The 13,112-nt window shown below is 41.3% G+C and overlaps 1 protein-coding gene across 2 annotated transcripts in view; it reads right to left on the bottom strand.

Moving 5' to 3' along the window:
* Window positions 1-13,112, bottom strand: part of DOCK1 (dedicator of cytokinesis 1) — a 535,058-nt gene that overhangs the window by 209,533 nt on the left and 312,413 nt on the right. For both annotated transcript variants that reach the window (XM_060098409.1, XM_060098408.1), the window contains exon 28: window positions 511-612. In XM_060098409.1, coding sequence (XP_059954392.1) covers window positions 511-612 — 102 coding nt within the window. The remainder of the gene's footprint in view (window positions 1-510; window positions 613-13,112) is intronic.

Here is a 13,112-nt window from a genome sequence, read left to right on the forward strand (position 1 = left end):
ACAGAGCTCCTAAGTTCCCCTCTGTATGTCTCCTAATTAAGTTGTACCATAGTCTCACTGAGGATGACTAGAGAATTATTTCGAGAAATGCTAATGAGCTTCCGTGACTAGAGCTAATTAATAACGGAGCACAATTTAAGGCTGACAGTGCTCCCTGGCTTCTGCTATTGAAAGCCAATCAGTAAATGAACAGCAGTTAATGACAGACTCTCCATGGGTAACATCTCCAAATTTTCCGTGACCACAAAGCATGGGAGAGAAAAGAAAAGAGAAAAGGGATTTTTCTCGGCTGACACCCTGAATCACTCCCCAGGTCAGCATAAGGAGAGAGTCTGGATCTTGACCCTTATCGTCTTACAAACACGCCTTTAGTTAGACCATCCCTGGTGGCTTCTGAAATCAAGTGGAGGCAAGTCCAAAATCATATTGAAAATGGAAATACTTACATCAGCGTTTTGCCTAAAATGCTGGCCTCAAAACACAGTTATAGAAAGTCAAAGTTACACTCACCACCACGTCGGTCCTCATTTTCCCAAAAGTCTTGATCAAATGGGCATAATGATAATCTTCCATTTGTCGTAAAATAGCTGTCATACAGGCCACGAAGTTTCCCTGTAAACAAATCAAAAGATACAATGAGATGAGGAGACCACAACACTCATGGGAGAAATTGATGTAAACTCAGAGTCTGGGATCAAAGCCCATCAGGGAGGAGCCATGTGCCAGGCTGGCCAGCTAAGTGAGCGGTCACTCCAGCCTCACCATCTTCTCTTTTGCTACATTTCCTTCTAACTACATTAAATGTTTCCTGATACATGACTGTCCAGTCTGGAAAAAACAAGCTTGAAATATTCTCGCATTAAATATGTGCAATGAAAGTCAGGCTCGAAACCGCCACCACTGTGTGCTGTGTTCCCTGGAAAGTTGCTGCCCCTGTTATCAGGCAAAGTGTGTGTGCAGCCCCTGCTCCCGGGCTGTGGCAGAGAGAAGACTTTTATTTCTCAAAATCTGCCTCTATCCCCCCTTGGTCAATTTGGAGGCCATCACCACCGACTCCACAATGAGTTATGGCTCACTTCTCCTCCACCAGAAGCATGTGAGGAGGAATGCAGCCTCATCAGAATGTAAAGTGGGAGAGACGGGGAATTTCTCATACCAGACAGAGCTGGCAGGAAAGGAAAAGAAGGGAAAAAAAGAAACCACCAAACAAAATCAAGACATGGAGCCACTGAGGGACCCGAGCACTGAGCAACAGAAGTGCCCAGCATGCGAGTGGCTGCGCATGTGGACGTGTTTGCACGTGCAGGGCTGTGCACGTGTGTGTGTGTGTGTGTGTGCAGACACACTAAGGGGATTTGGTCTAGCGGGGGAGCAGGGGGTTAAGCAGTCCCATTGCCATTAACTGCAATGTATCACTTCTGGGTTCATGCCTAACAATTTCCTAAAAGACTTCTTTGCTTTTAAATATTTTCCCCTAAAGTGATGATATTTCAAGAAACAGAGGACATATATTTTCTCCCATTAAACCAGCACAAGTCTGGTAAAATTATAGGATGAGATATACTTTGAGACATGTCCTTAATTTTGCCCTATTAAATGAGTTCACAAATTGCATTCTTTTACTAACTGTTTTACAAGCAATGTATTTGAATGCCTAAATATCTCTTGTATTCATTTCAAATGCATGCTCTACAGTGAAATGTTAAAGTCCAAAATTTTTTCGGATCCATTTTCTATCTATAATAAACATATATGCTTCCAAATGGGTCCTCAGAGGATGCATTACGTAAGTTGAACAAATAAAATAATGATAATAAGGTATCTTCCATTTGCCAGGAAATGTAAGCTATTTATGAATGATGATAATTGCTGAAATTTAGATTTCAAGTTGGTGTTCAGGGAAAGAGCTAAATAATGTTTGTTTTCCTTTGGAGGAATGATTCGTAAAATGGTAAAATGTCTATTTATGAGTATACACTTTTTTTTGTTTGTTTGTTTTGTTTTTTTTTTGCAGTACGCGGGCCTCTCCCTGTTGTGGCCTCTCCCGTCGCTGAGCACAGGCTCCGGACCCGCAGGCTCAGCGGCCATGGCTCACGGGCCCAGCCGTTCCGCGGCATGTGGGATCTTCCCGGACCGAGGCACGAACCCGCGTCCCCCGCATCGGCAGGCGGACTCTCAACCACTGCACCACCAGGGAAGCCCATATGAGTATACACGTTTGAACTATGTAAATATTTGGTATCCCGTTGAGCTCAAGAGAAGCCGCCTTTGTATCTTCTTTACTCCTGATGAGATGCCACCTTTGGGATAACAGTCTTCATAATTTTACACGTTGACCAACTGCAATATGTCAGGCACTGTGCTGAGGCCATTAGAACCATGGCCGTATTCAATCACGCCACAGATTCTCATCTTGTCCCATTTTATAGGCAGTAAAACTGAGGCTGAGTGGTGTTCCCCTCTTGATAAGAATATGGAAAACCGGTTGTGAACCCAGCACACTAGCTACAAGGTGGGTGCTTAGTAGCTGAGCTAATTTTCCTCTTATCCAGATAGGCATTTTACTTCTTTTTCTGAGAAATCTGAGGTCACTGACAATGGCCAACCTGAAGTAGAGACTTCATGCACTTCTGTGGTCATCAGAGAAAGTTGGCAAGAGGATGAGGAAATGAAAAGGCAGCCATAGACAGTGTCTCAATTTCTACCCTGACCGAGGTGGCTGTGACCTGGACTCCACCCTACTAGACAGGGAGCTTTTCTAGAGCAAGAAAAGGCCTATATCAGTCAAGGTTCACCTAACAGGGGCTCAGATTAATTCTCTGCAGGTCAAAAGAGTTAAAGAATAGGGACTTACAAATTAGAATCATTGAAATCACAAAGCTGGCTATGTATAATTCAGAGCAACAGACATATGCACTGTACTTAAGATATCAAGTGGAAAGTGGAAAGAAAAGAAGACCCCAGAGCAGCCTTGAAAATGCAAAGGACATGCACACTGAGTAACATTAATGGAAAAAAAACTAGAGCATCAGGAGTCTGGCCAGATACTCGAACAGGTGACGTGGACATACTGAATTTAGGGAGCAGAGTGTCATGTAATGCTGAAAATTCATGCACGGCAAAGGCTAGGGGAGCTGACACGATGCATGACATGAAAAACTGAAGAGAACGGAGCCATTGCCATAAAGCAAGTCCTGGGAATACTTAAATGGCCGGTCGGGAAGCCTTCTCTCTGGATGAGAACATCACAGAGAGGGCAACCAAATGGCCTCCTATTTAACTGTAATGGGGACTAACTGGAGTAGCCCAGAGAAAGGGACAGAGGCAGGTCATTGTCATGAGTTAGAGGTCAAAAGGCCCAGGGGGCTTCCCTGGTGGTGCAGTGGTTGAGAGTCCACCTGCCGATGCAGGGGACACGGGTTCGTGCCCCGGTCCGGGAAGATCCCACATGCCGTGGAGCGGCTGGGCCCATAAAGCCATGGCCGCTGAGCCTGTGCGTCCGGAGCCTGTGCTCCGCAACGGGAGAGGCCACAGCAGTGAGAGGCCCGCGTAGCGCAAAAAAAAAAAAAAAAAAAAAAGGGCCAGCAGGTGCAAATGTGCTCTTTACTTAAGGAAATGTTCCAGAAGCAATTTGTACTGTTCAATCTTTCTTAGAGGAAGCAAATCTTGCTATTTCAGCCCTTTTCTAAGCTGAAGCTTTAGACCCCACTAGGAAAGAGGTAATATGCCTGTCAAATTTCACAGAAAGGCTCCCCCTTTCCTTTGGAATGGAGTCCCATCCATGGGGGCCAGTATCTTTAGAGAAGAAGCATAGCGGACGCTATGGAGCATGACTGCCCACGTGAACTCAGCGGAACCCTCTAGAGCAGAGTGGTGGGTTTTTATGGGTAGATTAAAAGCAGGTATTGATGGAAGCTGTATTTGAAACCAATCGTACACTAGAAACAGAAATGGGGGAGAGCTGTGAAACGAAACTTATTCTGCAGGCTCAGAATAAAATTACTCTTCTATGCTTTGTCATTGATTCATTGGAAATGCATTTAGAAGTCCTAGGAAGTTTTCATGTCAGACAGTGGGTGGGCTGGCAGGTAGGCTGGTGGTGATTGTGCAGAATTCCTCCTGGAATCTGAGCCTAGGGACGGGGTTCCAGCCTCAGTGGCTGAGTAAAAATAAGTAAATGAATAAAAATAAGACATATTCCTTATGACTTCAAAGCAATGCAAATAGGGACAGAGAAATCAGGAGGCGGTGGCAGAAATTTTAAAAATCAGGTCATGAAAAGAAAGCCTCATAAACAAAAAATGTGAACTTCATTAGTAATCAAAGAGGAAAACGGTATATCATGATTTGCCTGACAAAATAGCAGAGGAGTATTTAAGTGATGATAATGTAGCAAGGGCGCAGGGGACAAGCACTCTTAGACGCCACTGGTGGGAGCGTAAATTGCTATAACCTTTTTAAAAAGTGATTTGGCAATAGGTTTGAAAAGTCTTGGGAAAAAAATACTCATCTCCTCAGGGTAATTCTACTTCTAACAAGCCGCCTAAGGAAGTAATTCAGAATTAGAAATTTTATGCCCAAAGATGTCCATTGCATCACTGAAAACATCTCAGTGTTCAACAGCTAGGAACTGTATAAATAATATGAGATTTTATAAGATTGCAAGATAAAATACAGGATGCCCAGTTCAATTTGAATCTCAAATAAGTATGTCCCAAATTTTGCATTGGAAATTTCATATCAGACATTCATATACTAAGCAAATGATCTGTTGTTTACCTGAAGTTGATTTTTATTTGCTAAATCATGTAACCACACCATAGTTTTCTGATGAAATATTATGCAACCATCAAATACTAATCATGAAAATATGAACTATTTTAATAACATAAGAAAATGTTCAACGATGAAAATCAGACATAATTATGGTACATATACTTCTCAGCAAAACAAAGACTATAAACACAGCATAGGAAAAAAATAAAAAAGAAGAAACAATTAGAAGAAAAGACACCAGACAGTCGTGGGATGGGAGGAGGAGCCCAGATTACTTTTATAATGGAAAATATATTAGTATTTTATTTTTTATATAAATTTTTATTGATTGATTGATTTTGGGCTGCATAGGGTCTTTGTTGCTGCACGCGGGCTTCCTCTAGTTGTGGCGAGTGGGGGCTTCTCTTGTTGCAGCGAATGGGCTCTAGGCGCACGCTTCAGTAGTTGTGACATGTGGGCTCAGTAGTTGTGGCTCGTGGGCTCTAGAGCACAGGCTCAGTAGTTGTGGCGCATGGGCTTAGTTGCTCCGCGGCATGTGGGATCTTCCCGGACCAGGGTTCGAACCTGTGTCCCCTGTCTTGGCAGGTGGATTCTTAAACACTGCGCCACCAGGGAAGTCCCTATATTAGTATTTTAAAAGGTAGTCGTGAGAGAAACAGATGAGATCTCCTCTTTCTCCCACTGCCCGTGAGTCCCTATTTCCTACTCCCTTATCCTTAAAAATCTCTTTCATGGGGCTCCCCCATCCACGAGGACTAGGTCACTGCTGCTCAAGCCCTGGACTGAACTTGCCTCTGAGCCCTCCCTCCTAGAACTACCCTCAATGCCCCAGTTTTAAATCTGGCACCCCAGTGCTCTAGGCAGGTGGACAGGTAGAATGGAGGACAGATAGGATGGAGGACAGGTAGGCAGGAGGACAGGTAAGACAGAGGACAGGTAGGAAGGAGGACAGGTAGAATGGAGCACTGGTGGTGGAGCAGGGGACAGTGAGTGGCAGGCCAGTGAATGCACAAAGTCCCTACAGGATATAGAGACAAAAGGTTTTTAAGAAAGAACAGATTTTGGAGAATGGAAACTTAGGATGAGTTCTTTTCAATGGTATCTTTGTCAACTTTGGCTAGTCCAAGACTGAGTACATGAATTAGAAGGGAAAATCCCAAGGATTTGAACTCACAGGCTGAGTTGTGAAGGGGTGCTTCCTAACATCAGGACTGAGTTATGTGGCTTGAACAATAAAGTATGAAATTGCTCTTGGTAATTCCATCAACCAGTCCAGAATGTTTCATATGACCACGGAGCTCACATTGTGCATGGGGCACTTGGCACAGGCAGAAAATTTAACTCTCTTCCAAGTGTTCTGAACGCCAAGGGATTTGGGGGCAGCTCCAAACCACAGAAGCTACTGGAGATATGGAGAGAGCCCCAGGAGCATGGAGTCTGGAGGATGGGCACCAGGCTTGAATCAGAGGAGAATCTATTATTTGAATCAGGGATTACACTTCTTGGTGGCCAGTGATGAGATGTTAAAAATTTTAAACGTGTTTCACGAAGGCAAGTGCTTTGAAGAGGAATTCTCATTTATATGTTTCACTTCAAATATATCAAAGAAAACAAACCTACTTCATCACCATGAAAAATTAAAGAAAAAGTAATCCTCCAATGATACTGCTAAATGACACTGGGCAAGAACTGTAGTAAAGACAGGAAGATGGATGACTTGGTGGATTCTGGATGACTTTCATATCAGGGAGCATTCCAGCCGAAGAATCAATACTGTACAGCAACATTACGAGGACGAGGATTTGGAAAAGGGAACGTAATTGAGAGCTGAGCACTCTGTTTCAAAGGCAGGCGTGACATGAAATAAATCCCCGTACGGATAGTTCTTGGGTAGATGAGGAGAAAGCCCTCGAGAACGCAAAGGCTTTCTGTTTTCAAGGGGGAAAGCCAATGGTGAAACATTTACAGCTTCTGTTTGTTACAAGGAAATTTAAGAGAGAAAAATAGGGGGCCCAAAAAGATAACACAAAGAATATCCCAAAATGTCACTAACTGCCCCAAAGCATCCTCCAAAGTCTCTGTAGAGATGATGTTTGTGAAAATATACGTTGGGGGCTTCCACATAACAAATTTAAAACAATGAAAACACAAACTCATCTGTCTCCTCACATTAAACTGACAATAAAAAAAGTTTTTAAAACTCACAAACCAGATAGCTAGTGGGAAGCAGCCGCATAGCACAGGAAGATCAGCTCGGTGCTTTGTGACCACCTAGAGGGGTAAGATAGGGAGGGTGGGAGGGAGACACAAGATGGAGGGGATATGGGGATATATGTATATATACAGCTGATTCACTTTGTTATACAGCAGAAACTAACACACCATTGTAAAGCAATTATACTCCAATAAAGATGTTTAAAAAAAAAACCTCACAAACCCACAAAGACCAAGAGAATAAGAAGACACACAACTACAGACAAGAGAATTCTGGAAGCTGACAAGTCGATGCAGGAATGGTTACCGGCTGCCCTGGAGGCAGGAAGGGAGTGAATATCTATCAGGAATCCTGTTGATTCTGGGCAGAGAACCCTAGGAAGGCTCAGAAACTGGAGGTGCCAGGTACTCAGAAAGCGAGGCTGCATGTCAGGTGGAAACCAAAAGCACTGATGTCTTTAAAACAGGGCCAATATGCCCACCCCAACACATCCACCAAGGGAACCCCGCTCACTCCCAGCAGGGAACCACATGTTTATCCTCTGGACAAAGCAAAAGAGACAGCATGGCAGGAGCCACCTGGCTGAGACTATCCAATTATAAGAAGCCAAAAACTGGGGGCTTCCCTGGTGGTGCAGTGGTTGGAAATCCACCGGCCAGTGCAGGGGACATGGGTTTGAGCCCTCGTCTGGGAGGATCCCACATGCCATGGAGCAACTAAGCCCGCGCGCTACAACGACTGACCCTGTGCTCTAGAGCCTGTGAACCACAACTAGTGAGCCCACGTGCCTAGAGCCCATGGTCCACAACAAGAGAAGCCACTGCAGTGAGAAGCCCGCGCAAAGCAACGAAGAGTAGCCCCCGCTCGCCACAACTAGAGAAAGCCCGCGCACAGCAACAAAAACCCAACGCAGCCAAAAATAAATAAATTAAATAAAAGAAAAAAGAAGCGAATCACTGTAAACTCCCCACTCTGCTCGGCTCAGCTCCCAACAAAGCAGCAAGGCTCAGCCCCTCCACCAGGCTTAGCCCCATAGCAAACTGGAACGGGAGACTGGAAGAACCCTCTTTGGAGAAACTGACCAGCACAAGAGCATACCCACTAACTTCCCATGGAGATCCTGACAGCGTGAGAGCCCAGCCCACAGTGGTTTGCCATGCACTGAAGCCCACCAGCCTCCAAGCTCTGTGAGAAAAGTCAACCAAGCATTAATAAAGGAGACCTGAACAAACAAAAACAGAAGCCAGAGGAATGAAAGAAAATTTAGAAAATATAAGAAAATTCAAAGAACTATCATTATTTTCCTTAGGTAGATATGTGATTATATCCATAAAACAAGAATATAATGTTATAAAAAGAAAAAAAGGAACAAAGACAAAGTAATGATTCTGGAATATTTCAGCTGTATTAGCAAAAATAAACATTTTAATAGAAGCATTAGGATAAAAAACCAATGAAATCCTCCAAAAGTAGAACAAGAACACAGAGAGAGAGAGAGAAAAAATTCCATTTACAAAAGCATCGAAAAAATACTTAAGAATAAATTTAACTTGGTCCTCGAAAACTAGAAGGTAATGTTAAAAGAAATAAAAGAGCACCTAAATTAATAGAAAGATATCCCATGTTCATGGATTAGAAGACTTAATATTGTTAACATGGCTATACTCTCTAAATTGAGGTACAGATTCAACCCAATCCCTATCAAAATTCCAACTGGCTGCTTTGCAGAAATTGACAAGCCAGTCACAGATGATCATATTTTGCATAATTCTATTTCTAGAAAACATCCAGGATAGGCAAACCTACAAAAGCAGAAAGTTAGACTTGTGATTGCCAAGGGCTGGAGGTTTGGGGAGAAATGGGGAGTGACTGCTATTGCGTACAGGTTTCCTTTGAGGATAATGACAGTATTCTAAAATTGATCACGGTAGTGGTTAAACAACTCTATGCGTATAGTTAAAACCCTTAAATCGTTCACATTAAATAGATGAATTTTATGGCATACAACTTAGATCTCAATGAAGCTGTCAAAAATTTTAAATAAAAATTAATTAATTAAAAGATGTAAGATAATTTTTCTAAAGTGTCACGCATATACAAAATGAAAGGGTCCACTGTGGGTCAAGCACGACCCAGACTCATATTTGTGAGATTTTGGAACACTACGGATAGAACAATGAATCTCAAACATTCAAGAACAAACGAAAAGCAAAAAGAGTTGCAGGTATGGATCGGGAATTGATCACGGAGGGGACGGTGAAGGGGCAGCTAATTCTCAGGGCAAGTCAAACGATCTTGCCTTGTAAACCAAGTAATGTACTGTTCTGATTTAAAACAATAACAACCTGCTTGGAAAACTCCTTCCAAATTCTATGATCCTTGTGAAATCGTTCTTTCTCTTTAGATTTGTGAAATAGACACAAGACAGTTTTTTTCACCCTTGCTTTGATTTCTTCACTTATGTGTTTTCCCATCATATGAAATTACTGAACCCTTTTAGGATGGGGGTTACAAGGAAGACATGATAATGCAGATAGAACAATGGTGTAAAATGAAGGTAAGAAGACAGTGCCCCACGTGAAAAACATCAAAAGGCAAAAGTCACTGCTGTACTTTGCAGAGTATTTCACGTCTTGTTAATTAAATATGTGCTTAAGCATAAGATACAACAAAACGGCTGAATCGGGTACTATTGTTAACACTGAGGTTCTTGGAAAAATAAATATCCACTCACATCATTTGAACTTGGTACATCTTGCCCAGAAATACAATCCATGGCGAAATTGAGGGCTGTCTTTTGTTCCCTTTCTCATTTAAAGATAAATTCAGTCCCATGAATCCTTTATCCAAAGTACGGTTAATTTTCACTTACTTAGTTTCCAAAATATTGCGATCCCTTATTTTATCAATATAAAGGACCACAGAGCAAGGGATGTTTGTAAAAAGAAGCTATATAAAATTAAAAATAGTATAATTGAGAAACTAATGTCATCTATTAGCTCCTTACAACTAGTAGCAACAAAATTAAACCTGAATCTTAAATTTAAATTGAATGCTAGTATTTCATATCATTGCAGACACTATAAGGACAGAAATCTAATTTTAAAAACAAAATCATTTTCCATTTTACAGTGGCAGTAATTGTAAGAAGATGTTTATAGGACGAATATACCAAAAGGGACTATCTGGATCTTGCATTAATCATAACAACTATTTGCTGCTTATTCAATATAATAAATTAAACACATATTCACATTTGTTATAAGGGATGAAAATAAATTACAATCAAATTTTATGTATACAATTATACTTTATGTAATAAGGAGGAATATATACTTCGTATACAACTTCTTGATAGAATTCATTTGTTGCTAACATAAGTCAGAGTACAGCAGAAAATTTTATATTTATTTTCATAAACTCAGAAAATCACATAATTTAAAATAATCAGGTTTTTCAAATGTTCTCCCATGATATATAGTAACTGTAAATACACTGTAATAGAAACAAGAGTAACTGTGAGTCTTAATAAAATTTTGCCTTTGAAGGAGGATCAATGCGCTACACATTTTTTTAATTGACTTCTGTCCATAAAGGACACTCTTACTATCACAGTTATAGATTAAAGTTGAAACTCTTTAGTGGATGAAATGAAATTCCTCTATATGAATCATAAATGGATGCTGTCCCTCAATATTATTTATACTGGTTACATGAGTCGGTGAGGAGAAAACTATGTCACATACCAAGGGTTAAAAAAATTAATGAATCTTTAAGGAGAATAAAATATATTTGGGAATATGAGATTATTGTATAAAAGAAACAGGGATGATCTCATTTATAAGATATTATTTCTTAGGAAATAGTTACTTATACATAAATAAACACATCTATTGTGTGCAGATACAGGCTCAAAGGCTACACATCACAATACATCACCCATAGCTCGTCTGCTTACGACTGCGTAAGCACCCGAAGTGATTTAGGCTCTAAGTAAATTTTCAAAATCTCCTACTCTGGGGAAGTGGGACTCAGTCTGGGGGGTACCCAAGAGAAATTCTACAGAGCAATGTACCTGTTGAGCAGGTGTGTAAGAAAACAATGCAAGTATGAAGCACACCCCACTGGGGCTCCACGCCCATCTCATCTCCCTTCACCACAGTCCTGAGGAAATCGAAGGTCCCCAAGATTCGGAGGAGATGGAGCCACTTGGAATATACGTAAGAAAGTGCGGGGATAAGGCCAAAATGATGAAAAGATGCAAAATGTTGCAGAGAATTAACAAGTGCAACACTCAACTCACAAAGAGTGGGTGCTGTGTTGAAAGCATGGAGTTCCGGGGCTTGGTCAGGTGAGTAGACACAGCACCACCCAGGAGGAGCACACACAGGGGGCCTGGGACCAATGGGACCAAGTCAGGACGAGGAGGATGCTGGAAGAGGCTATTCTGGCCACAGTGGGACATCTGCGACGCCCGAGTGTCTCAATGAACAAGGAGAGCGATGGATTACAATATGTGGAAAGTCCTTGAGTCCATGTTGATACATGAACAAGGGGACTGGTGAGGCGGGTGGCATTGGAAGGAGAGGCGAAGGTAAGGCTCTTTTCTTACAGACCAAACAATGCAGACGGGACGAAAAAATTAGGAAATCACCAGTTTCAGCTCCTAAAGCAATTGATTCCAGCAAGGATCCTCAATGGGGGTTGAAACTATTAGGTCAAAGGTCCTTGGGGATGAAGATACTCAATCTGAAAGTATCCCCCCCACGCATTCTTCCTCATTACAGCTGTGCCCACCCGGTTCGATGGAATGTGAAGGACACATTATCGCTGAGGTGGTATTTTATGCCCAAAGTGTTAAATCATGAGGAATAATTTTTTGAGGAAAACATCCTTACCCTAGTTTTTTTCAGGGGGTGTATAGAAGATATTAACTCCTTTTTACAGATCAGGGTATAGAGAGAGTTTAAGCCACCTGGCCAATATACAATTAGAAGATGAGAAGAGCAAGAAACAGCCCTCAGACCAAAGTTTAGGACAAAAAAGGAAGAATCAGGAGGAGGTGGAAGAAGAAGAAGGGGGAGGGGACAGAGAGGGAGCAGCAGACAGACCCAGACTATGGGGCACTGGACAAGACCACTGGCCTGGGCCCAGTGTCTGGCTACGTAGGCAAATGATGGCTATAACGGTGGGGGTGGTGATGAGGACAGATAAAACACACAAAAAACACACAAGAATACTTTAAAGTCACGAGCTTTGTATGCTGAAGTCACGAAACGTTCAAAACAGAGTCAAAGAATACCTACAAAAACTGGAGATACATATTATGTTCATGCTTTGGAAGAATCAGTATAGTTAGGATGCCAAGTGATCTACAGTCAGCAGGAGGTTATTGTAGAAATTAACAATCCAATTCTAAACTTTAAGTGGAAAAGCAAAAATGTGAAACAGCCAAATAAATCTTGAATAATGTTAAAGGACACATACTATCTGCTTTTACTATTTACTATAAAACTACAGATATTAAGACTGTGTGGTAGTGGTGAAAAAGGTCTATAGATGAAAAAACCTGACCGCACACATATGGTTAACAGATTTTCAACAAAGGTGTCAAGAAAATTCAATGAAAAAGTATAATCTTCAACAAGTGGTATTTTCATATGGTACAATTAGACACATATGAAAAGTCTCAAAGAAGAAGGTGGGGAGATAGAATTGATCCTCACCCTGCACCATATACAAAAATCAACACAAAATGTATCATAGACATAAATGCAAAACCCCCCAAACAGCAAAACTTCTAGAAGAAAACACAAGGAAAACCTTTCTGACCTTGGATTTGGCATATATTTCTTGGGATACAAAAAGCATAAAACATAAAAGAAAAAAATGACCAATAGAACTTCTTCAAAATCAAAAACATTTGCTCTTTGAAAGACATTGAAAAGAAGGTGAAAAGGTAGACTGTAGAACTGGAGAAAATATTTGCAAACATTTTCTGGATACGGCTTGTATCCAGAATATATAAAGAATTCTGAAAACTCAATTAACAACAAACCAAATCGAAAAATTGGCAAAAAAATTTAAAGAGACATTTCACTTAAAAGGAGATACAAATGGC

This window comes from Mesoplodon densirostris, chromosome 1 (assembly GCF_025265405.1).
Source record: "Mesoplodon densirostris isolate mMesDen1 chromosome 1, mMesDen1 primary haplotype, whole genome shotgun sequence".
In the NCBI taxonomy this organism is placed as follows: domain Eukaryota; kingdom Metazoa; phylum Chordata; class Mammalia; order Artiodactyla; family Ziphiidae; genus Mesoplodon; species Mesoplodon densirostris.